This window comes from Plecotus auritus (assembly GCF_963455305.1).
Source record: "Plecotus auritus genome assembly, chromosome: 4".
NCBI classification, from domain to species: domain Eukaryota; kingdom Metazoa; phylum Chordata; class Mammalia; order Chiroptera; family Vespertilionidae; genus Plecotus; species Plecotus auritus.
Window position 1 is genome coordinate 174044565 of NC_137775.1, and position 26505 is coordinate 174071069.

At 38.0% G+C, this 26505-nt stretch overlaps 1 protein-coding gene across 3 annotated transcripts in view; it reads left to right on the forward strand.

Moving 5' to 3' along the window:
• The window catches only part of BZW2 (basic leucine zipper and W2 domains 2), a gene marked incomplete at its 3' end in the record, with an annotated part of 50508 nt that extends 28183 nt beyond the window's left edge, over nt 1-22325 (forward strand). For 2 of the 3 annotated variants that reach the window (XM_080665305.1, XM_080665304.1), the window contains 7 exons: nt 1029-1094; nt 4757-4892; nt 8752-8861; nt 12282-12452; nt 13203-13349; nt 14382-14520; nt 21052-21230. In XM_080665305.1, the coding sequence (XP_080521431.1) occupies nt 1029-1094; nt 4757-4892; nt 8752-8861; nt 12282-12452; nt 13203-13349; nt 14382-14520; nt 21052-21230 (948 nt within the window). Of the gene's footprint in view, nt 1-1028; nt 1095-4756; nt 4893-8751; nt 8862-12281; nt 12453-13202; nt 13350-14381; nt 14521-21051; nt 21231-21869 lie in introns of those variants that run through there. The other variant, XM_080665306.1, reaches the window with a different exon arrangement.
• Nucleotides 22326-26505: the final 4180 nt, after the last annotated feature.

Here is a 26505-nt window from a genome sequence, read left to right on the forward strand (position 1 = left end):
CCACATTTTTTAAACTTAAACTTCTTCTAACGCCACTTATTCAAAATAGACTTGCCCAGGCCATAGTATTTTGTGGAAGAGCCACACTCAAGGGGCCAAAGAGCCACATGTGGCTCGCAAGCCATGGTTTGCTGACCACGGATTTAACCACCTCCTAAAGTCCCTATGTCCAAATGCAGTCACAACTAAGAGAGCTTCAACATATGAGTTTGAGGAGAACACAAACATTCAGTCCATAACAAACATCACTCCACTTAAAAAACAGTCCAGAATTCCACTGACACAGTTGCATACCCTGCCGGAGAGTTCTAACTGGATTGTGGTGGTCAGTAATCCTTTTTTGCCATTAATTAAAAACAATTTTTGCTCATCTGCTAAAAACATGCTTCTGACTACATAGAGTATAAGCTCCCCTGAACTCTGATCTCCTTGCCAGTATACCTACCATCTATGTGTTTATATATGTAACCCCCTTCGTTCAGGGTTGATATTTTACTTAAAAATAGTTGTATTTATATTTCCCAATTTGTTCAAATACTGAATTTCATAACAAATTCCTACAGGATATTTTTAAGCACATTCTTGAGATTGTATCTTATTGCCTATGACTTAGAGAATTTCAGGGAAATACTTTTATTTGTTTTTATAGCTTAATTTGTACTAAAGGGATGGCAGGTGATCACATGTTAATCCCACATGGACGGCACATTTCAGTTATTTCAATCTCCACATCTCACAGTTCTTAAATTATTTATTTTCTTTTTCATCAAAGTTATTTTTGGTTGCTCACCTGTTATATTCTTCAATGAATTTATTTTACTCAACATGTGCATTTTCATGCTGTTTTTCCCCGTAGGCCAGAATAACTCCTTTGAAATGCTTATAGTTCTCATATCACAGCATGAGCATGGTTAAATACACATTTTTTATTGTAGATCTATGTTGTGGTTTGAGTGAGTTTCTACACCTCCTTCTATTGCCTTTTAAAATTGTTTACAAAATATTGAATGGTTCTCTTTTATGTTTAGGTCTTCAATAAACTCATCAGGAGATATAAGTATTTGGAAAAGGCTTTTGAAGACGCAATGAAAAAGGTAAAAATTCAAATGTAATGTCTTATTTGTTGATATTTTTTTATTAAATGTTTGTTGAATGAATGAATGAGTATAACAAATCATTAGCTAATACCTGTAGGAAGAAATACATGATTAACCTAGATTTTTCGGGCATATTTAATATAAAACAGCATGCGTTGTTCAATAGGAACAGTTTTATAGAATATGATCTCTGACCTTACAGAGCTTAAAATAAAAACCAGAAATATGCAAGAAAAAGAAATATATCCAGGGAGGAATCAAAATAAGGTGATATAATTAGTTGAAGTATGTGAAATAGCACTGCACAGCAGCTAATACTCAGTGAATTTCTTAAATTTAAAAAATACAGTTTAGCAAAAGGGATAAAACACATTTTTGGAGATAATGTATAGGTGTAAATCTCAATGATTTTTCTTATCTGCAAAATAGCTGTAACAAGATTGCAAACCTTATGGTAATTGTGGGGAAAAAATCATATCTATATATATATAAAAGCCTAAGCAACCTGGTAGCTATGACATGCACTGACCACCAGGGGGCAGACACTCAACACAGGAGCTGCGGAGCAACAGCAACTTTGCAGAGCACCCTCTCACACTCCGGGACCCCTTAGGGGATGTCAGACTGCCTGTTTTGGCCCAATCCCCGCAGGCCAGGCCAAGGGACCCCACTGGTGCATGAATCCGTGCACCAGGACTCTAGTAACATATAAAGTGCTTAACATAGTGACTGGCCTCCAGTAAATAGTGAAATAAATAGTAGTACCTTATTAAAAAGACCTCTTTTTCAGTTATTGCAACATGCTCCCTCTTCCAATTTGTAGTTCCTCTGTGTTTATATGTAGCAGTCACTATATTAACTTGTTATAGATTTGTATGTTTCTTTGTCATTGTTTCCAGTTTTAGACATCTGCCTAAATTATAAAGGAACCATAACATCTATTTTGCTATTAACTGCTTCCTCCTGTTCAAAATGGTTCTATATATCATGAAAAACATTTGGCTATAAAATCATTTTTTTTTTAATTAATATTCTCAATGACCCAACTTTCTATTTATGAGTCCTTCAGCAAGGATACTTAAAACTATATGCTTAAAGGTGTTCATCACAGTATTGAGAAATTACCTAAATGTGCATTGGTGGGCATCTGATTAATTAAATTATGGTAACTCAATACAGGGGCATACTATGCAATATTCTAAAGAATGAGCCCTCACCGGTTTGGCTCAGTGGATAGAGCCTCGGCCTGAGGACTGAAGGATCCCAAGTTCGATTCCAGTCAAGGGCATGTACCTTGATTGCAGGCACATCCCCAGTAGGGAGTGTGCAGGAGGCAGCTGATCAATGTTTCTCTCTCATCAATGTTTCTAACTCTCTATCCCTCTCCCTTCCTCTCTGTAAAAACTCAATAAAAATATATTAAAAAAAAAAAAAAAAAAAGAATGAGGCTTAGCCACATGAATTGATTGGAGAAAATGTCCATGATAGATTGTTAAATGAAATCTCAAGGTGCAGAGCAACCATTTGGTACTAGTTTAACCTTGGCAAATCTCTTTAATTTTTTGTGCCTCGGTTTCCCTTTCTGTAAAGTAAAGATCAAGGCTGTTGTAGATATTAATACACATAAACTGTTCAGAAGAGTATCTGGTCCACTCTACTAGTTTTAGTTATTATCAATGTACAGTTCAGTAAAAGCAACTTGTATTATACATTAGTTATTTGTAATATGCAGACACCTATCAATACATTTAAAAATCTGGAAGGACATGCATCAAAGTTAATGTGAATTCTAAAGGAGTGTGAATAGAGATGAGGTTTTTTACTTTTTTATGTTATTCTTTATTGTTAGATTTTATTCTGGCAGTATTACTGTTTTAATATGAAAAATTTAAATGGAAAGGCATGTTATCCATTATATTGCTAGATGCTTAGAAAAATGAGTGCTTAAGTAGAGAAATGAATATGATGAAAAAATGGTGTAAAGCATTCAGATAAATTAAACGTCTTACTGCTTTGTCTAATAACATCACTCATGTTTTTACTTATCTTAGCTCATTTCAGCCGTGAAAACTTCCTTAATTATTTCATTCATGTAATGAATATGCTTTCAAGAATGATTTATATTTCACAGTATTCTATTTTTTAATAAAAATGCTACTGCAATACATGCAGCATATAAATTTAATGTTGATTAATAGAATTGAGCAATGTGAATATTAATTTTAAAAGAATGATCTAACTTTTGCACCATTTTTTTGTAATGGAACATTTTTAATGAATATAGTTATATTAATGTCTTTAAGCACGTAGTGTTAACATTTTTATTTTGGAAGCCATTTCACATTATTCACTTGAATCCTACTCAAGATTGATCTAAAGTGTCTGTGATTTTGTCAGTGTTTACCCTGCCCATTTCTGGAGCTCCCTGGAGCTTTAGCCATTCATGCTCTCATCCCTCACTCCTGTTTTCTTAGGAACTTAGAAGCTGACTTCATTTTAATTCAACACTTGAACAGGCATAAATTGAGGTGAAATGGACTGGTTTGATTCCATTTCTGCCACTTGTTCACAATACTGGTATAAATATTTGGAGAGTCACATAACCTCTCTGTAATGTAATAATCCTTTAACTGTTGGGGATAGTAAATTAATATTGCCATACCCACCACACAGAACTAATGGAACTTCATTGGCACTTAAGCCTATATTGGTGCCAGTAACTTCATTGGAGCCAAGTAATGAACAAGTCAGCAGGGCCGGATGGTGATATTGAGCCCTGGGGAGCTGAGTCGCATGCCTAAGAACTGATGAAACGGAGGAAACAGCCCGAGGACACAGTCAAAGCTCTAGGCGGAGGGGGTCAGGAGCAATGGGGAGTGGTCCACAGACTCAGTACTCTTGGTTCAGAATGAGGAGGGCCTTGGCTTCCCTGCAGCCTTTCTGGGATTGTTACTTTTTCAATTACTTCTCCAAAATTGCTCTTTCCACCTCACATCAGAAGCCTCTTAGCTGTCAGGAACTTTTCTTTACCGCATGTCCTCCATTAGCTCATCACCAGGGCTGGTGGTACACCTGCAGGATCCAAGAAATACCAAGTTTGAATCTTGTTATTTTTAATAGAGCAGCAAGAACTTCCTCACTCAAGTCTTCTGTTGAAGAGTATATATGCTGTGAACTCAGAAAAAGTATATGCAGGATGTCAAAGCTTATGGACCCTTTCCTAGTTTTTATTTATTTGTTTTGCTTTAACGAACCCAAAGAAAGTAGGTAGATGGGGGTGGGGGGGTACCCAAAGAAGTGGGGAAAAAATGTGAAAGACAGTAATGTATTTCAGAAAACATTACTCTCATTATGTAATGTACAAAAAGTCAAATGTAAATTACTTATGTAACTATTCACACTGTTCTCCAAATGTCTCTCTTCCTTCCCATGAATGTTATCTATAGTTATATGTAAGTGAACTGGAAGAAAGGAACTATGCCTGATAAAGTCACTCTTCATAGTATCCAATCAGTAACCAAACATCCCATGTGTTTCCAATGCGTGAGGTCTGTGCCTTGCACAGGACCTGAGTTGTATACCATGGATGTGCATTCTGTGTGCTCTTTGCCTATTAGTCCTTTGCTTTATAGACATGGTTTCTTTTGTTTGACCCACAGCTTCTCCTCTTCCTTAAAGCCTTTACCGAAACAGAGCAGACAAAGTTGGCAATGCTGTCGGGGATCCTGCTAGGCAACGGCACCCTTCCTCCCACCATCCTCACCAGTCTCTTCACCGACAACTTAGTTAAAGAAGGTAATTGCTCTCATGTTTTCTTACCTGTCAGATGAAGAAGGAAAGCCACAGATATTAGAAAAATATCAGTACCTCTTCTTAGTGTCCTCCCCTCCCCTGTGTAAGAGAATGTGCATGTTCGGTGTCTTAAAAAATAAGATAATTGTACATGTTTATTGTAGAAAATTAGATGAAAAATGTGCACATCTAAACAAAGACAAATAAAGTCTAGTAATAAACCAGGATTTTTGGTGTAACACTCAGTGTCTTCGTCAAATACCCTGAAATTGAATTGGTCCAAACCACTTTTCTCAACTTACACGCTACTGGCATATTTTGTTGGGACAATGCTTCATTGTGCAGGACTCATTTGTGCTTTCTTGGACATTTAACCTTTTTGCCCTCAGACACAAAATGCCAGCCTGTAGCACCCGCCTCCTTTAGTGTAACAACCAAAAATGCCCCTTCAGTTTCCCAAATGCCCCCAGGCTGCCATTTCCCTGGTGAGGACCTTGCTTCTCAGCTGTTACCTCAAGAGCTTGTGCTGAGATGTTCACTTTGAGCACATTTTTAAGACATTGATTGTGTTTGTTTTGAAAGTCCAGATGGCTGCATCAGAACTTAGCTTTCATGTTAAGGCATTAAGAGTTTGACAGACAGACATACAATTACTTGGTTATAGAATAAAACAAAAGTGGGCTTTTTTTTTTTTTGTAGGAGGATAATGATTTTCAAGTTATAATAGAACACAAAACAAAGGGTTATTTAAAAATAAATGAAAACAGTTTCTATGAAAACATCTGTTTCTTCTTAGAGCTTAAAATTTTTCTCTTATAAATGTGAAATCCAGCCTCATTCATGCCTGCAGTGAAAAGGTTTATAGTTTCCAAGGAAAGAATAGATTCTCTGTATTTTTCAGCTTAAAGCAGTTCAGATTTATAACATTTCAGACTCTAATTGTATTGTTGGTAGTATAACATTTTAAAGTAGTTCCCTGAAGAGAATTCACTAGAAAAACACTACAAAATATAAACAGTAAATATAATTACATCAGATTATTTTAGCCCTTATAGCAGAAAATGATTGCCTTTGTGGTTGTATTAAAAACCTAACTTCTTTTGAAACATAGCAAAAAAGTAAATTATTACATGGATAGATGGACAGACATGGGATAAACCAAAATTGGCAAAATGTTAACAGCTTAGAATCTAGATGGTGCGTATATATGAGTTTCATTGTTGAATTTGTTCAGCTTTCCTGTATATTTGAAATTTTTTATATTAAAATGTTAGGGGGGTAGGGAAAGAGAAGAAAAATACCTTTGCTATGAAAGTGACATGGTTTTTCTTTATACTCCACCATCTTTAGAAATTAAAGGATTAAACTCTGCTTACTAAATAGGAAAGGGTTAAGAAATCACACCTTTTTGCCAGTCTCTCACCCAACAAATGGCTAAGGGGGACCAGGTCATCCCACCCAAGAGAGTCTCTAATACAAAGATATTTCTCCAACTTTCCCTTTAAGAGCCAGTTTTAATGCAGTGTTATATTGTAGGTTCAAGCCTAGATGTTGGACTCCTGGTTTCAAGCATACTTTATTTTCTTACTTAGAACACAGATTACATCATCTGCCATTTTAAACAATTCAATTGCCTACATTTATATTAAATTTTATATTGACTTGATGAACTAATCAAAGTATTAAAAATCCATGTCAACATGTTTAGAACATAAAGTTCTCCAGCTTATAAGATATGTATTATAGTCATAGCCATAATCGGGATGGGGTGGGAGGGTGCTCCATTGCTCTGCTATTCAAATGAAGAAAATTTGGTAAAGTTAGTGTCTGCATAAATGATAGAGCAATTGAATGTATTTACCTGCAAGTAACTGGAAGACGGGACCCGAATTCGTATATAAGGACATAATTCTTATGTAACAATCAGTATAAATGTATGGCAGACTTGCCCTGGCTGGTGCTGCTCAGTAGTTAGAGTGTCTGCCGCATACCAGAGTTTTGGGTTGGATCCCACAGTTGGGGCACATGGGGGAGGTAACCTATCAGTGTCTCTCTCATGTCCATGTTTCTCTCCCCTTACCTCCCTTCCACTCTTTCTAAAAAAATCAATGGAAAAGATATCCTCAGATGAGCATTAACAACAAAAAAGTATAGCAGACTTCAGGGTGAACAGCAGTATTACTTAGGACTGGGGTATTTTCCTTCATTTTTCCTCATTACTCTCCATAGCATCAGTTTCATCCCAAGGATGGTTTCCTGGTCATTAAAAGAAGTCTGCTGGTGCAGTTATGTGTGGCACATGCTTCCCAGTCAGGTTCAGTGGATATAGGATAATAAAATAAATTATCTTGACTTCAGCTGATTGGCTGAAATTGGCCACTTGATCAGTTTCAGCCCAGTAGTAGTTGCCAGGGGGATGCCTTGGGCAGATAAGCTTCAGCTGAGGTCACTACGCTAATCATTGCAGAAGGAGGTGGTGCCAGGACTTAGATTAGTAGAAGTCACCTGGCCTGAGCAAATGGGAATTCTCTTAAGCAAGAGGAAATGGGCATTGAGGCTGCTTAGGGCAACAGCAATAATAAAGCCCGCAATTCAGAAAAATCAGCTTAATATTTCAACTGCACCTTAATTCTTCATTATAAAAAAGGAACATTAATTTAGAATTTGAAGTTTTCACGGAAGAGCTATCTCCTAGTTATCTCTGATTGTTTATATTAGGAAATAAATCCCAATTTAAATATGGATATCGATTTGAGTCGTTTCCTGATTAACTTAACTATTTTAGAAATACCTTAAAATATTGAGAATTCAACTTATAACAGCATTAATATTTTTATAGCTTAATTCATGAATATTTTTGAATATTTTTAAATTGATTTGAGAGAGAGAAGAAGGGAGAGGGATAGAAAGATAGAAACATCAGCCAAAACCGGTTTGGCTCAGTGGATAGAGCGTCGGCCTGCGGACTAAGGGGTCCCGGGTTCGATTCCGGTCAAGGGCATGTACCTTGGTTGCGGGCACATCCCCAGTGGGGGGCGTGCAGGAGGCGGCTGGTCGATGTTTCTCTCTCATCGATGTTTCTGACTCTCTATCCCTCTCCCTTCCTCTCTGTATAAAAATCAATAAAATATATTTAAAAAAAAAAAAAAAAAGAAAGAAAGAAAGATAGAAACATCAATGAGAGAGACATTGATCTGCTGCTTCCTGCACACCCTCACTGGAGACTGAGCCCAAAACCCAGGCATGTTCCCTGACTGGGAATTAACCGGGGACCTCTTGGTTCACGGGGCAACACTCATCACTGAGCAACACTGGCCGTGTAAATTCATGAATATTTTTAAATGCTTTTTACAAAAAGTACAATTGTAAATGATGCATGTTTATAGCTCTATTTATATCTGCTGCTGCTAATTCTCTTTTACTGGTGTCATCAGATTAGTTGATATGTTGACATTTTAATTTTATGTCTCATGTTTTTTTTGTTGTACCTCAGGATCACTGTTATAAATATGAAATATTGGTGAACCACAGGGTGATATATACAGGCAAAAACACTAGGAAGTACTTGGTTTTAAGTCTGGTTTTGACCAAAAATAAATAATTTATAGTTATACTAGATTGGAATTAGGAAGTCCAACTTTGAAAAATATTATAACTTTTTTAAAGTATTCAAAAATGAAAAAGTTCCCTTTTTAGCACTGAATGGCACTGTGCCTAGAAATGTATCCATGTTTCCTTTGTACCAAGTCAAGTCTTGGAGTTATTTATTCATTTCCAGAATCCTGATGAGAAATGTTGCCTTGACCATCATCACTAGGGGTTTTACTTATAAAAGCAACTAAACTCTCTCTTTTTTAAACAGGCATTGCGGCCTCATTTGCTGTCAAGCTTTTTAAAGCCTGGATGGCAGAAAAAGATGCCAACTCTGTTACCTCTTCTTTGAGAAAAGCCAACTTAGACAAGAGGCTGCTTGTAAGTCTTATCTGGACAAAGGTGTTGCCTGCTTCATCCTCCAGCACGTCCTGGCAGCATCTGCTACAGTATAGTGCATGACCGAAAGGCCTGGTCTGTGCTGAGTGGAAGCATGGTTCCTCTTATTTCTATGTTGTGGTAGATGGAAACTAATTCCAATTTAATCTTTCTTTTATAAAGGAAATGATTAAATTAAAGACTCAAAGAAAACAGACTTCCAAATTTGGAAGTGTGTTGACATAGTGTTAACATTTATCAGAACTAACACTTTCTTTTTTAACTAGTAACTATAGAAATTTGAATTTTTTTCTATAGTACAGTCCCATTGAGCCCACCTATTTAGACGTTTGTGATATGTTGGGTTAGAGTTGAATAACACCTATCTGAAATGGATGTCGTTGTGTTGACAAAATAAAAATTTAAACAACAGTCCTTGTTTATACCAAGATCCATTGGAAATACTAAGCTATTTAAGCAAGCAAACAAGTTCATTCAAAGCTCCCATTATCACAATTACTTGATTATACTTTCACTAGAGGCCCAATGCAAGAGTAGGCCTTCCTTCCCCGGCTGCTGGCACTGGCTTCCCTCCAGCCTCAGGCAGGCCCAGACCGGGCTTCCCTCGCAGAGGGAGGCCCCGCCCACCCGCCGCAGCCCACCCATCAGTCTCAGCCCGGTTGCAGCCATGGCGGCTTGCCTTGGCCCTCACAGCCCCGCCTTCCTCTGGAGGTTATCCAGAAGGATGTCTGGTCTAATTAGCATATTATGCTTTTTTTATTATAGATTTCTCTATCTTTATATTTTTCCTCCCAAAAAAGTCAAGAACAATATTTTGTCCTCCTAATTTCTATCTACTCCCTATTATTTATCATCTTTCTGCTAGAAGCAACAGCTGTGCAAATGACAGATTTCTACAAGTGAAATTGCTTTTACAATTTTAGGACAAAGTCTAAAATTAAAAGACACCCCAGCCATCTTCTCCTTACCTAGTCTCTTAGCTGGTTTTCTCTTCCAATATATTCTAGCATGCAAAGGTGCCAATTCATGGAACAATTCTAAAACTGTCTCATTGCATTTCTAATGACTTAAAATTCCTTTATCTCTTGAAATTTGCCTTAAAATAGCCCTACTTGTGTCTTTAAAATATGATAGAAAAGAACATTTAAGTTTCTAGTTAATTTCTGCCACTGACAGTAGATTTCATTCAGCATGAGTGCCTGCTCTGGGCCAACACAGTCCTAGAAGCTATGCAGCCAGCAGAGAACAGGATAGAAAGTTCCTTGCCCTCGTGGAACCTACTTGAGAGACTTGGGGTAAATCTCTGTAAATAGAAGTCTTTGAGGCATGGCATGCTGGAGACTGCAAGAGCATTTGGTAAGAGCTAGAGCATAGGAGGTCAGCTCAGAGGAGTATCAGAGCCCATGTCATCAAGGGCCTTTGGCCTTTATTCTGAAAAGATAGGAATCCTTTGAAGAATTCTCTGCAGATTTGTACATGATGTGATTTAGGGCAGCGGTCGCCAACCGATGGTCCATGGACCGCTGGTGGTCTGTGAGGTCCGAAAGGTTGGCGACCACCGATTTAGGGTACTAACAGGGTGATTCTGACTGTTGCACTGAGAATAGACTCAAGAGCAAGGCTACAGTAGACCAGGCTACAGTAAATGTCATGATAGGATTTAGACAGATTTTGCCTCAGTTTAATCTGAATGATAATATTCAATATATTATGTAACATTCATGAGGACTTTGTGTATAGTTCATATATAAACCGTGAGTAATATGTTTGGTGACATATTGTTCTGAACATAATTTTAGATCAGATTTCTCAGTTACATTCTTTCTAAATGCAATATTAAGTGCCAGCACAGAATAATGGAATAAGTATTGATTTTTAAGGTCACACAACTCTGTCCTTAAATATTTCTGGCTGCATAATCTGAGTCAAACTGCTTAATCTTGTTGGCTCAATTTGTCATCTATAAAAATTTCAACTTTACACAGTTATGACCCACCCCATCTTGATTCATAGCAGAAATTCAAAACAAATTAGTCCCCTGCCCCCAAATTTGGAAGACTTTTTTAATGTTAGCACAGATGTCAGTGACAAAATTTCAGTCTGGTATGGATTGTTTGCTTTAACATGAATGCGTGCTTGATAATTGTTCCCACCAACTCTGTCTTAACATTTTGAAACTCATGACTCAACAAGGGAAACTATGGAATGGTGATATTAAAATATTGAAACTTGAGCCATAACTTAGAAGCCATCTGCTTATGTCCCTATACATGGAGACAGTCCAGATCTTTCTACTGAGATGTTTATTGGAGCTATATAGCCATTGACCATATATATGCAAATCAAACCAACATAAAGGTTTAGATTTAATTTTTAGACTGCAGCAGTCTGAAAAATGTGAGAACTTTGAAAATTGCCTGAATTTCTTAGTTGGGTGTTAAAGTCACACAGGATTAGAACATGACTAAGTGTTACTGAGACTGCCAAGCTGTGTAAGGTAAAATGGAAATGAGGTAAAAATAAGAGTGGCAATGGTATCATTGCTCTTTTTAAATTTTCCAACAAAATTATGTAATGAACTGAAAAGTTGCTAGAGTAGGTTTAGATTAGATCTTGCCATGAATATGAGAGCCACTGTCATTAACAGATTTAACAAAATTCTCTATAGTCCCCAAGCTAGTATCTATAATAATGAAAGTGTAATATGCTAATTAGACCGAATGTCCTTCTGGACGTCCTTCCTTCCAGACAAAGTCGCAGCAGGCAGGGGCCGAGGCAGAGGCTTCCGGCCACAGTGGCGGTGGGCGGGGGCCAGGGCCAAGGCCCTTGCACGAATTTCGTGCATTGGTTCTTTAGTTTTAGAATAATAGCATTTTCTCAGAATGTGAATAGAGGTCCTTGAGATGACAATAGTCAATGTCATTTTCTAATGTTATCTCAAATCATCTCAGCATTTTTAAAACTGACCTGTCTATTCATAGTTAAGGACACCTTGTGGTTGGCTACCTAATGATTTCAATCTTTTTCTTGTTACTTTAAAACAATCCAAATATTCAAAGTTTTCTGATGTTCATTTTAGTTAGCAAATTTAGTTCTGTATTTACACATGCTATACTTTGAATAAAGTAAAAGAAAAATAAATAATGGTCAAAATGAGTGAAGCTAGTTTATCTAAGTTGCTTAGCTGTTTTTCTCTTTCTTTGAAAAACTACCTAATTTTAGAAGGTGCTTAGCAAATACTGGAGGAAAATATACCTGACATTTATTCTTTTTAAAATCAGTCTTTGTCCTTTCCTCCAAAATATGAGATATTCTGAGTGCTGTTTTCATATTAGAATATTGTCCTCTACGTTTGCTGAAATTTGAATAGCTTGTTGCGTAACAGCCTCTCTTCTCTCTCAGGAACTCTTTCCCGTTAACAGACAGAGTGTAGATCACTTTGCTAAGTACTTCACCGACGCGGGACTGAAGGAGCTCTCTGACTTCCTGCGAGTGCAGCAGTCCCTGGGGACCAGGAAGGAGCTGCAGAAGGAGCTGCAGGAGCGCCTGTCTCAGGAATGCCCGATCAAGGAGGTGAGAAACCTGGTCGCCGTCACTCCTAACACACCGAGCCGAGGAGTAACGCAGACCGCGTGGCACAAGCTTCACCTTCCTTAACGGGAACTTTATGCAATTAAGTTAGGCAGACCCATATTTCGTACTGTGGGACTTGAGGATAAATTTACACATTTAAACTTAATTCTTAGGGGAAAATAATCTGCTGAGTGGTGCTGCGTTGATACATATTGTATAAAAATTGCCTTTGCACTGTATAACTTATTTACCAATTAACATTTCACTGGGATGGGTCATGAGATCATCAAAAGTAATAACTAAAGAATGAATTGTGGACAACGGCCTTATTTAAACCCAAGATATTATCCATCAAGAGTTTAAAGGTGAGGGTTAGAGGTAAAAATTAATAGCTTGGTTGCCTTTTTCAAATCTCGAGGAAGTCAGACTGGCTCAGGTGAGCCCTACTCTGCTGGGCCCCTGGAGATCCCTGCATGGAAAAGAGTCGCTCCTGGAAGCAGAGATGCTCTCTTGTTCTCTGTTGTCCAGCACCTCCTGGCCAGAGCTAGGCCTATTAATTTTTGGACTAAAAATAAATCTGCTTTGAAAACAAAACATCATGTTTTCTGTCCCTGTTATAATCTGACAATAAGTACCAGGAAGGGAGGGACTGAGTAGCATGTTTGCCCAAACCTTTCCCTAACCAGGATGGTGAGCGGGAACTCCCCATTTGCCTATTATTCTGACGACTCCCTTTTCCGTGACATTTAGGTGGTGCTCTATGTGAAAGAAGAAATGAAGAGGAATGACCTCCCGGAAACAGCCGTGATAGGCCTGCTGTGGACCTGCATCATGAATGCTGTGGAGTGGAACAAGAAGGAAGAACTCGTTGCAGAGCAGGCCCTCAAGCACCTGAAGGTACAGGGTCTTCATAAGGGACATCTCTGCTGTGGGCCAAGTGCAGCGTGTGACAGGAAGGCCGATAGGTTCCAGCCTCATTCACCCAGACTCAGGCCAAACATATAGCTCCTAATTTTTTTCTTTTCAAATTCTCCACTACCTAAAATGTTTCAGGTATGAGCCTATGAAATACTAAAAACAATGTTCAAAAATCCACAGAACAGTCATTCAGTATTTCAAGTTAAAGAAGAATACTGTCTATTGGTTTTCTTTCTGTTCTACACAAGGGAAATTCTTAGTGAACCTTTTTGTTTAAGTAAACTACAAATTAACATTAGAATTAGAAAGTATCTGGTGGAAGAAATCAGCTGACTCTGTAAATTACTAGTAGATATCTTTTGTGCATGGATACGTATGTTTTTACTTCTGTGAATAGTCTTCTCGTTATAAAACTATTAAGAACAGTGGGAGACTTAGATCTGCCTTCAGAGTTGATACTTGAATTGGAAAGTGAAAGACTACTGAGTATAAACTAGGTTGGGATAGAAATTAGAGATAGCTCTCAGTGTCTGAGAGCAGAGCAGTGAGGAAACTGCAGATTCCATTGACCGGGAAGGCTCCTGGGAGGAGATGACTGTTGAACTGAGTGGGTCTTAGAGGACACATGGCTGTCCGTCAGTGACTCAAGCCAAGGAGGCTGAGGCAGAGGGTGCAATATGAACAAAACCATAAAGATGACCTGGGAGGGGGTCTGAACGTCGGGAAGGAGAGCCTCACTCCTTGTCTCATTTTCACAATATCCAGTAGACAGACATAGTAGCGCAGCATTTATCATCAGAAGTTCACATTTGTCTCCCTTTGGTAGGTACACTGAGAGAAAGCTGGTAAGATGCTGGGATAAAAAATTCATTCTGATCCGACACAATGTAATAAGATAATCCAAAAACTGGATGTTTTCTAAGCAACTCTCCAGGTTACTGTTGTGATTCAAGTATGTCCAGCCTGTACCTCCCAGGAAAGTTAATGTCTTCACTCCCACTCCTCCTGCAGCAATACGCTCCCCTGCTGGCCGTGTTCAGCTCCCAAGGCCAGTCAGAGCTGATCCTGCTGCAGAAGGTCCAGGAGTACTGTTACGACAACATCCACTTCATGAAGGCGTTTCAGAAGATCGTGGTTCTCTTTTATAAAGGTATCCGTCCGCGTGGGCCCACCGCTGTGTGTCCACGTTCTGGTGCAGTTCTTTGAGACGTGGAGCAGGGGGTCAGGCAGAGGGCAACATGGGGATTACACTAATCTTGGCAAGTTTTAGTGAGGCAGCCACGTTGTGTGTAGAGAGAAGATGCAAATGCTATATATGCTGCCCTTAGGAACCAGCCCAGTCAGGCCCATATGTTCATTGGTGGAACTGGCGATGAACTGGTTATTATTGGGGGGGGGGGGGGGGAGGGTGTGTGAAAAAAATGTAATTACATAAAGTAATTAGGTCTGTTTCTTAATTACAAGGATTAGCTCTAAAAACAGTGATTATCAAAATGTTAAGTTATATTCAGACCGTTTCAGATACCATAAAGCTGACTTTAAAATTACTGAAATAATTAGCCCTTTTACTTTCTATTTTAGTTATTTGTTCCAGCCATTCTCCTATTTTCCAAGGGAATGGCTATTTTTAGATATTAACATTTACTGTTCTTCTCATTGTATTTTTAAGGATTAGGTTGCCATGACAACTGGCACTGCCTTTAATAAATGAATTCCATTATACTAGGGTTTTAACCAATTTCAGTCTATACCAACAGCATATAAAAATGATCCTGGACTATCCTTTGGTCTGTGTTTATGTAGTTTTATCAGGAGAAGAATGTGATAACTGGCAAGTCCCATTTGAAGTTCAGGAGTTGATGTTTTTCTCTGGCCAGATCTGAATTAGGTCCTCTGGGATGTAGTCATGAGATAACAATGTCTTGAAATGAAGGCTTAAATGTTACCCAGAGTGACCTATGAAAACCAAACCTGCAGCTCATGTTACCAGCCCACCTATGGTACCCAGCAGCCAAGAAAGAGAAGCAGGCCCCCCCACCCAGTGGGCATTCTGTCCCCACGGTCACTGCTGGCTCCTTTTCCAAACTGGTAGAGTTGGGTTCTACATTGGCTTTATGGATGGTCAGTATTTCCCACCATAGAAAAGAAGTCAAACTGTTTATAAACTAGTGGCCTAAGCATACATTTTCCTTCCTTGCTGTTTAATTGCTAACCCCACCAACCAGTTTCTCTAACCAAATTTTTTTAAACTTAAACATAGTTGTTGAGCCTCATCTGTAGAAGCACCTAATTTTATTGTTGTATTTCATTTACAACAGAATAAACAAGCTACTTTTCATCAGTAAGACCTCTAGGTTGCATATTGTTAGTATACACAGACCCAGGGGAAAAGCCCCAAGACTGAGAATCTACCTTCATACGCAGAGGGCAGGGAAAGACTGGAGAAAGAGGCAGGCCACTCCAGGCTGGTAATTAACAGTTTTATTAGGGGAAACTTCCCTAGGAGGTGTGTCCTGGCAGCTGCAAGTGAAGTGGATTTCCTCCCTGCCACTTGGCAGGCACCAGAGAATTATATAGGATTCCGGGGGGGCGGGGGGGCAAGTTCGTAGGTATTAGTACATGAATTCTACCAAAGAATTGTATAGGGAAAAGGGGGATGGTCGTGGGTACTAGTACTGAGTGCTACCAGGTACAGGTAATTACCTGCTTGACCAGGTCAGGGCATTGGCCTATTCCAGGGACCAGCACATTGCAGGAGGTGGTGGAGAGGACTGAGTAGTTGGCAAAATGAACATTGAGTGTGATCCAATCGTCTCTAAGGTGGGGGGTTGTGGTAAGCAGTCTCAGTTCTGGCCTGGGTCCATCTCACAGGACAGACAGTGGCCATCAAGGAATAGTCTCCACACATATGAGCTTCTACAGTTCTTCTTCAGATTTCTCATTTTAACCGTTAATGCCAACATCCTTCCCCATTGTAATCCTTTTAAGTAATCTGAAGTTAGTAAGGTTTGTGACAAGTATGAGCAGGCCCAAGGGAACACAGGAAGGTAAGTGTTAACATCATTTTATTCTTGCCTAGTTACTTTTGGAAATGAAATCAGGAAACTTAAATATCTCACTGAGGTGTTTAAACTGAATGTCATTTTTTTTTAGGTAATTGCATAATTTTCAGATTTATGCATACAGTCTGCTGTCTGCATGAAATGTTCACACGTTTTCTCCTGAGAGCAGGAACCCCAGGAGTGATTGTTCCATACCACTGCTAAGAAAGTTACTGTGTTTACCTTCTTACCTTATTTGAATGGCGGTTTTTACTCTGACCTTATTTCATCCCACGAACACTTAGGCACCAAGAGACATTTATTTCTATTTGCTTTTATAAGGATTTGGATGCTTTTTGTATGTGTTTTGCATGTCTAGAAATGCTTGATGATGCATTAAAGCACTCCTTTGCCAGCTCTGATTTGCAAATGAATCACATGGGGAGCTTGTTAAAAGCCCAGATCTTCAGGGGTTCTGATCCCCTAAGTCCTGGATCAGGTTTGAGAATTCGCATTTTACTAGATTTCCTGGTGGTACTGTCACATTGGTCTTGGACCACCACCTAGAAGGTGTTTGATGCCAAAGGAATAAATTCCCATGAACTAATGGTAACATATTTAAGGTCCTACTTAACACTAATTCCATGCACACATATACACTTTACAATTACCAAACTGTGTCTGTTTGCTCTAGTGATATGGATTCCTTTTATTTATTATAAGGAACATCTTTGCTTCAATGCAGGTTTTAAAATTATGAAAATCCTTTCTCCTTTTCTATTTTAGTCTCTTATTTCTCTCTCCCTTCTTCCCTCTCTCTCTCTCTCTCTCTCTCTCTCTCTCACCTTCCCATAAATCCAGAGCAAGAGGACAACAGATAGTTGAGGATGTGGTTACTCATGTCCCCTTTGACAAACCTAGTTATTTTAATGAATGTCATTATTGAAAGATTTTAAAATATTTTATATAAATAACAGTGTAATAAAAGTGAAGAAACTACAATAATGCTTTTCCTCAATGAAAGAAAAAAATGGTAATTGGTCATTTAGTGAAAATTTACTTTCTGTATTAAAACCTGGATTTTTATATTTCTGAGACACTAAGGAAAAATAGTAAATTTATCATTAATTTTCAAACATCACATTATTCACTTTAGATAATAATTTCTCTTCCTTCTTGAAGCTAAGTACCCTAGTCTCAGCATGGAGGTCAGAAAAGTAGAATACCAACTTTTCAAGCACTGTTACTTCTGTTGTGGGTTTTATTACATGCAGAAATTTCTTAGGTTAAATTCTGTCCTTCATGCAAATTTTCCTAAAATGTTTCTTGTTCTTGTTCTAAAGAAAGGTAAATGGCCTTCTCACCATATATTCCCAGCATTCTTAAAATAAATTATTTTTTACTTTGCCCCAGTGTGGCATCTCTAATAAAATTCCTGTATTTCCTGAGTTCCAAATGACGTAGTATTCAACTTTAATATCTAAATAACTAATGTTGCCTAAAGCTTTGCAATTCTCAAAATATTTTTACTGTGTTGTCTCTTTGATCCTAATGAAAACCTAAAATTTAAATTATAACTGTAGATTGAGAATTACTTAGTTTTTCTGAAGTGAATGAATTTGTCCATTACACATGGATTGAATGTAATCCTCGATGACAGTTTGACAGTTGTTATGTCAAATGCTGGAAATTAAATAGTCCCTGACTTCCTGAATTTCAATGTAGAAGGAAGCCAGGATCTAGAGTCAGCATGTCAATTGCTGAAATAAGGCTCCCACAGAGTGCTGAGGAGTGGTGGGTGCCCTTGAAAAGGGCACCCAGCTCACAGGTGAAGCTAATTTGGAGGGAGAGGAAAGGGCTGGGAGAGGGCGGGGGCGGGGGGGTGGCGGAGTCTGGGATTAGGTATATCCCCACAGATGATGAAGAAGCTGTCTGGATAAGAGAAAAATGTATTTTAATCTCAGGGAACTGCAGTTGGATGATGTCTTTCTTAGTACTTCTATTGATACATATTCTTAGTAGGCATTTCTGGGAGATCCTAATAAAGACTTTATAGTCTCCCAATTTTATTTTTTAAATCTTTATTGTTGAAAGTATTACATATGTCTCCCTTTTTCCCCATTGGCCCCTTTAGCCTGCCCCCACCTCAGGCCTCCACCACCCTATTGTCTGTGTCCATGGGTTACACATATATGTATAGAAGTTCTTTGGTTGGTCTCTTCCCACTACCCCTGCCGCCTTCCCTCTGAGATTCATCAGTCTGTTCCATGCTTCTGTGTTTCTGGATCTATTTTGTTCATCAGTTTATTTTGTTCATTAGATTCCACATATGAGTGAGATAATGTGATACTTGTCTTTCTCTCACTGGCTTATTTAGCTTAGCATAATCCTCTAGTCTCCAATTTTAATTGAATCTTCTCCACTCTTCCTTAGAGGAAAAAAAATCTGCATTATTTTTCATTCTCAAGGAGTTTCCTTCCTTTTTAGATTAGACTTTTCACTAAACAAAAGTGGAATTTCTTCTTAAATGATGTTCATGCTTTGCCTCATAAGTTGCCCTGTGTGATTGCTTCTGTCCCGTGTTTATTATTTATTCCCAGATACTAGAAATTTAGTCTAGCAGCAGGTATTTATTACTAACTTAGGTTCTTCTACAAACTCAACTTTACACAGTCTGTCTGATTTTTAATGGACAATACATCTGGTAAGTTTTACTTATCATTGAGTGTCCTTTTCACAATTGTCCTTGACAAGTGTTTTAGTAGATGCATGGCCTCTTTCAGCCTCTGGGGGGCAGTAAAACACAGGAATGAGCTCTGAACGTCAGAAGGAAATCCCCAAATACTATCACTAAACTACAGTCTTAACCAGCTTTCCAACATATACATTGTATCAGATGCATTAAAATGAGGAGAAAAAATAAAATGTCCCTTTACATGTTTGCCACATTTTTAATTCTATTTTTTGTTTTATGACGTTAATAATAATAGTTCTATAGGACATACATACAGTTTACAAACTGAAAAATATACATATGTTGGGTGTACATGCTCAAAACTGTCTCATAGGGGAGCATGATCCAAACAATTGGGAGATGGCTGTTCTAAATCCAGCATCTTGAAGATGTGAGAGAGATAGATTATATAAAAGAGACTTTAAATCCATGTTTAAGCTAAGTAGTTGAAAAATCTCTGTAAAGCATTCTTGCACAGTAACAAGTCACTTCCGCAGGCTGTAAACTACCTGCTCCTCGCCTCTAGAAAAACTAGGTTTTGATGGAAAGTGGGTGGGGAAGTTTTCTCATCATTGTGAGTGGATGATGTGGAGCTGGGAACAGAAGAAGCTAAAAGAGGAGAAGCTAAGAGTAATTCTACAGGATTCCTGATTCAATCTTTTATATCCAGTTTTTATATCCAGACTTCCTCTTTCTTTCCCAAAATGTAGTATATTTAATTATTAAAATAAATAAAAACCTTATATTGTCTTAAGACCAATTGTGTGCATTTTTAGCCAATTTGATTTCCTCAGTTGAATACAAGAGCCAATTATTAATTTAGAAAAATAAGGTTATGTTATAAAATATGTGATATTTTAAATAAAAATTATCCAATCATCTCTCTTGTTTTCATGAGCTAAAATTATATTTTGACTGCAAATACATCATTAGAGTGATTTATCAGTATTGTAATGGATTGGATAGGTATCGGGGACAATAATAAATCCTTTTTACTGGCTTTGCATCTCATTTCCCACTCAAACCCCCAAAACCATCCCATAAGATCATTGGTAATGTATATATGCTATTATTTTGATATCCCCCTTCCCATTCTTAACATTACATTTTTCTAAATTAACCATAACTTGATGGTATCAAGGCATATTTGTGTAATTTAGTTTTAGGTAATTGATAGGTAATAGATGATACTTTTTGTTAGAAACCTGTAGAAAGTTGGTCTAATATGTCTCTGTTTTTCTCTTAATAGAGTACAAGGAAAACATTACTATTGCAGTTTAGAATATGATGCTGTAGGAAAATCCATTAGTAATTTAGCGATAGGGTGAGTGTAGAACTTTGGATTATGTGTGTATTGGTCTCATGATACACCTAGGAAGCTCATCTTTATATCTAATTATTAATATCATTATTGCATCCTGTCTACATTTTTTTATTTGCCCTTCTTTTCTCCTAAAATAGTAAATCCCCTTAAAAGTCCAGTCATTGAGGTTGCTGCTTAATCAAGATCTGTTTGAAGTTGGCAGGACCCAGAGTGTTCTGAGATGCTGACATTGCTGAGTCATTTGCAAAATCACAAAATATCTACACTGTTTCCTACCAGCAAATTTGGACTTTAAGAGGTTTCCAAGTCCCAGTGTGACTTGCATTTAGGCCTGCATTATATCATGACTGATGAGAGGTATCATCATCATCACTACTTACTAAGCTAAAATGCCAAAATATGCCACTGTTCTATATGGAAATGAGCTTGGTTCCAGTCTTCTAGTAAGTTTCAGGTATGGATTTCTTTTATAACAGAGCGTTCAATGTTAAAGTGATTGCTTTCTATTAAAGTATATGACAGGAAGTTGCTTTAAAACATGACATTTGTGTAGTAACTGAAATCTCTGATTTGAAATCGCAGCTGATGTGCTGAGTGAAGAAGCGATATTGAAATGGTACAAAGAAGCACACGTGGCCAAAGGCAAAAGTGTTTTTCTTGACCAGATGAAGAAATTTGTTGAGTGGTTGCAAAACGCAGAAGAAGGTATGATTCCATTTAACAGCTTTGGTGGCCATTTAGCAAATGCTTTCTCCTTATAATTCAAGACAGCTGGTCTTCCACAGATTTTTCTTGCTTTCCTAAAACTAAAATTCTTGAAGTGTCTTCCATATCAAACCCTCAGCCTACATCTTAGCCTTTGTTTCTGAATCAAGGCAATGAAAATTTCTACATGGCAAAAAACGAAACGGCCCTCTTAAATTATCCACTCTAATGGAGAACAAAGAGGAAGAAATAATTAGGTCTGAAAGGGAAAACAATACATTTGTTTTAATCACACATTATGGGATTATATAGATTTTTATAAGCACCTTTACCAGTTGACTGATACTTGAAATGGGAACACAAATTGTAGGGATAATGTATGAGATTAAATGCAACTAAGAATGAAAAGTTTATTTTAGGTGATTTCTAAAAATGAAAGTAGTTATATTCTCTAAAAGTATTGATAAGGATATTGCATTTTTAGAAAGGCCAAGTTCATTTCAAAGCAAAGGGAACAAAAGTTTGCTACCTGCCCTCAATACCTAACTATCTTACTTAGAAAATGGATACCTGGGACAGCAATGTCTTGGGAGTGAGGAGGGGTGCAGGGGAGAGAAGTGAAGTAGAGACTCTCCTGGCCTTATTTAAAAGAAAGAAAACAATAACAATCGTGACTTTCCTTTCTTCTCTCCTAGAAACTGAATCGGAAGGTGAGGACAATTAGATGGCCACAGAAGCACAATGCCTAGGTCATCACACAACACTTGGATTGGGAATGCTGAACCATTGGAGAAGAGAAACGTGGCTTGTTTTCACAAAGGAAAAAAAATAGGATAGGTTTCCCTTGTGCAGAGGGGGCAAATGGTTTTTGTTTTTGTTTTGTTTTTAAATGGAGCCCTGAGGCATCAGCTATTATACTTGGGACTCTACCTCTCACTCACTATATGCTAACTTAAAGCCATTCAACCAGGAGTCCAGTAGGAATCTGAATTACTCAACAGACTCCTCTTTTTTAGCTGTATTTTTCAGGTACTGTGTGGTGAACGCCCCACTGGTGTCTATTACAGGGCCACTTTGGTAGTTGTGTATCTGCTTGTGTATGTGATTTGACAAACCAGTTTTTTTAAATAAATGGCTTTATAAAAATCTGGGCCTATATTCTCAGAACTTTTATTTCTTTACCTAACATGACTTCCTACACAGATGACATTTGAGCTAATATTTTTTTTTAAATATATATTTATTGATTTTTTACAGAGAGGAAGAGAAAGGGATGGAGAGTTAGAAACATCAATGAGAGAGAAACATCGATCAGCTACCTCCTGCACATCCCTTACTGGTACATGTCCTTGACCAGAATTGAACTTGGGACCCTTCAGTCCGCAGGCCAACGCTCTATCCACTGAGCCAAACCGGTTAGGGCTGAGCTAATATTTTTACAAAAATATATTTAAAGATAAAATGTTGAAAATTACATTCAATTTATGATAACAATTGTATGTCAACTTTTATGTTTTATATTTTTTAATATTTATATTTAATTTTATATGCCAACGAGGGTTTTCCTTTATTTTAGGAGGTTATGAGTAAAAAGTAAGAAGGCTACTGCATTGGGAGATATTTGACTTTGCCCCATAATTTCTAAGGTGACCAAGGTCATAGAGTTGGTGACTGAGACGGAACTAAATTTCCTATCTTTAGCGTCTATATCTGCTTTTTTTTCCATATTCTGTTGTCAAATTATTTTTGATGACAATAGAAATTTCTACAGTTTAAACAAAAGTTTTTAAAACCGGCACCGCTATTGAATAAACATCTGGAAAATCTTCTTCTAATCTATAAACTTAGCAATTATAGAATACTAAATATTTAACATTTTCTAGCACAGAGTATTTTTCCAAACAGAACTTGATAGTGACCTTAAGTAAGCAGCCAAGAGGGGGACGATTACTCAAATAGCAAGGACTTAGTGAATCCTCAAACCCAAAGCGCTTTCTTTCTCTGTGTTTTTTTTTTAGAAGGAACTGTTTCTGCTATAAAACTAGTTACATTAGTTCTCTATTGCTGTGTAACAAATTATCCCCAATTTAGCAGCTTAACAACCAACTTACCATGTCATAGTTTCTGTGGGCCAGGAATCCAGGAGTGGCTCAGCTGGGTAATTTGTAGCTCAGGGCCTCTCCCGAGCTTGCAGTCAAGCTGTGGGCTGGGACGGCTGTCATCTGGAGGCGCTGCCTCCAGGCTGACAGTGGTGATTGATGGGCCTCACTTCCTTGCTAACTTCTGGCCTGAGGGTTCAGTCTCTCAACACAGGGTCCTCTACTTAGGCTGCCTGGGTGTCTTCATGTCTTAACCGGTGGCTTCCCCCCAGTGAATGGTCTGAGGAAAGGAAGCCATCATTAGTAACCTTACATTGGAAGTGATTGAACATCTCTGCCATATTCTATTCCTCATTGATCAGCTCTGGTACCACATAGATAGGGACTCCAGGAGGTATGAATACCAGGAGGTGGGATAATGGATCATAATACTAGCCATTTCAGAGGCTGGCTACCAGAGTGTAGTACATACTAAAATAGTTCCTGGAGAGTTTTAAAATCTTCACCTAATGTTAAAACAAAGCAGTAAAAGACAATGTCAGAAATATCTTGATAAATTTTTCAAATATAATTTGCTTAATTCTTTAAAAATTAAGTCGACTATATGTTTTATATCCTGTTCTTTATTAAATAATATTCTTTAACATTTTACTATATCAATAACTATTCTTCAAAAGCATGTTTTTAAAGTACATTTTGTTCTTGGTATGGATGAGGCATAATCTTTATTACTTTATTGTTCAATAGGAGGTATTTTCTAATTTTTCCTTTTAAAAATAATCACTTAAAATACTACCTAAATCTTAGTTCACCTGTAATTATTTAGAAAAAAAAGATAGAAATGTGATGTGGATCAAAGGATTTGACTATTTTAAACACAATATTTTATTTACTGAATTTGCATGTATACATTTGAATGCACTTTATACCTATTTGGGGCATAGTCCAAGGCAATATTATTTCGATAAGAAGTAAAAAATGTATCTGCTAACCTCTAAAAATATGAAAGTAAAACTTCTGGAATTCAGCAGATCCCATTTGTAAAATTGTAGGGGACTTTCAAGCCAAGAAAACCAGCAGTCTGGAAACAGGTCGGGTCTTGCATGGCCATAGAATCATCTGGGGTGAGCCAATGTGTTCCTAGCTCCGCTGATTCAGCATCTCTGACCTCAGCTCCAAGCTAATAGCAATGATCTCTCTCCTCTTTCTGTACTTTTGAAAATGGTAGATTTTAAGGTCCATCCTGAGAGATGCCCCTAAACTGCCATGGCCCTCCACTTGGGGAATAGGTGGGACCTTTTTAGGCTAGACTTTGTATATTTAAAGCTCTACACCTTGCCTGTGTGTGTGTGTGTGTGTATGTGTGTGTGTGTGTGTGTGTATGTGTGTGTGTGTGTGTGTGTGTTAACTTGATAGGAAGCAGAGAAAAATGCCTAGTCTGTGCTTATGTATTGAATAGAAACAGCACACTTGTCTAACCAGCAACAAATGGCCGTGAACATTAGCAGTCTCAGAAGCCCCCTTTCAGTAAAGCATTATCCTGAGTTCTGACAGTGTCCATTCATTTGCCTGTGCTTAAAATGGATGCAGCGGTAAAGTGTTCATGCCTTTTACTCAACTTTGCTTCACCTCCTTTTGTTGTTCTTTGTATTTCGTTCCCTTTCTGGTAAGAGATTAAGTAGATACAGTCAATCTGCCAACAGCAATAACCAGCTCTTTCAGCAAGAACATATGAGACATAAGAATGTTATTTTTTAATTAGCCAAAAAGTTGCACTGTTCTCTTTTGGCAGAGAGAATGATTCCTAGGCACATCTCTTTTTCAGAGATGGTTTTGGAACACAAGCATTTCCTCGGCACTCATTACAAAAAAGAAAATCATTCCCTGCCTTCTCTTTTGTATGGACAACACCGTTTTTTTGTTTTTTGTTTTTTTTTTATTAAATCGTAAGTTACTGGGAGTCCTAGCCGTTTGGGCTCAGTGGATAGAGCGTTGGGCTGTGGACTGAAGGGTCCCAGGTTCAGTTCCAGTCAGGGACACATGCCTCAGCTGCAGGCTTGGTTCCCAAACAATCAATGTGTCTCTCTCACTGATGTTTCTCCTCTGTCTCTCCCCCTCCCTTCCACTCTAAAAATCAATGGGAAAATATCCTCAGATGAGGATTAACAAAAAAATAGTTACTGTGGCTTCAATTGTTTGTACAACTTCCACGTTTTGCTTTATCTGCTGTGCAAGCAGAGGAGTGGAGAGATGTACTTGTTTGGCCTGAGCTTGGAGGCACCATTCTGTCATTAATCAGTCCCTTCACTAATTAGCATGTCACTTAAACTCAGTATTTACTATGCTGAATTGTAAAATAAGGGCCTGGACAAGATCAGTCCGTAAACTGGGACTTCACAGTTCACATCACCCAAAGTTCAACAAATGCAGGACTATTTCATCAGATTCCCAGAGTTGCTTGTGACCTAAGAAAGGTAAAATAATTAGGCTAAATTGCAGGTCCTCAACTCCCAGCATGCATCAGGATCACCCAAAGGACTTAAAATTGATTGCTGGCCAGACCTCCCCACTGAGTTTCTGACTCAGTAGGTGTGGGGCAAGGTCTGAGGACTAGTTTCTGGGCCATTATGTCTTCAATAAAGGAGGTGGGTTTTATTTTTCTCATATCTATCTTTGATTGCCATTCCTCACAATGCATAGCTTCGCAAGAAATGGTGTTCAGTAAATGGGACGGATTGTGCATTAAGAATTCCTTTTAGCCAAAACCGGTTTGGCTCAGTGGATAGAGTGTCGGCCTGCGGACTGGAGGGTCCCAGGTTCGATTCCGGTCAAGGGCACGTAACTTGGTTGCGGGCACATCCCCAGTGGGGGGTGTGCAGGAGGCAGCTGATCGATGTTTCTCTCTCATCGATGTTTCTGACTCTCTATCCCTCTTCCTTCCTCTCTGTGGAAAATCAATAAAATATATTTTAAAAAAAAAAAGAATTCCTTTTAAAGGGTTGATTATAAATTCATCTAACATATTCCTATACCTTCTTTAAAAGTTCAGCCTTGGGATCACAGCCTGACTGCTACTTAGTAAGAATTTGGATTAATGCACCAAGTAGAAATGCATCATAATTGATTGTATCATTCTCTGAAACAGCCAATAGAAGGTGGGTCCACACTTTACAAAATGGTCCTTGTTTGTTTGTAAAAGAAGCAAAAATACTTTTCTCGTAAAAGTATTTCA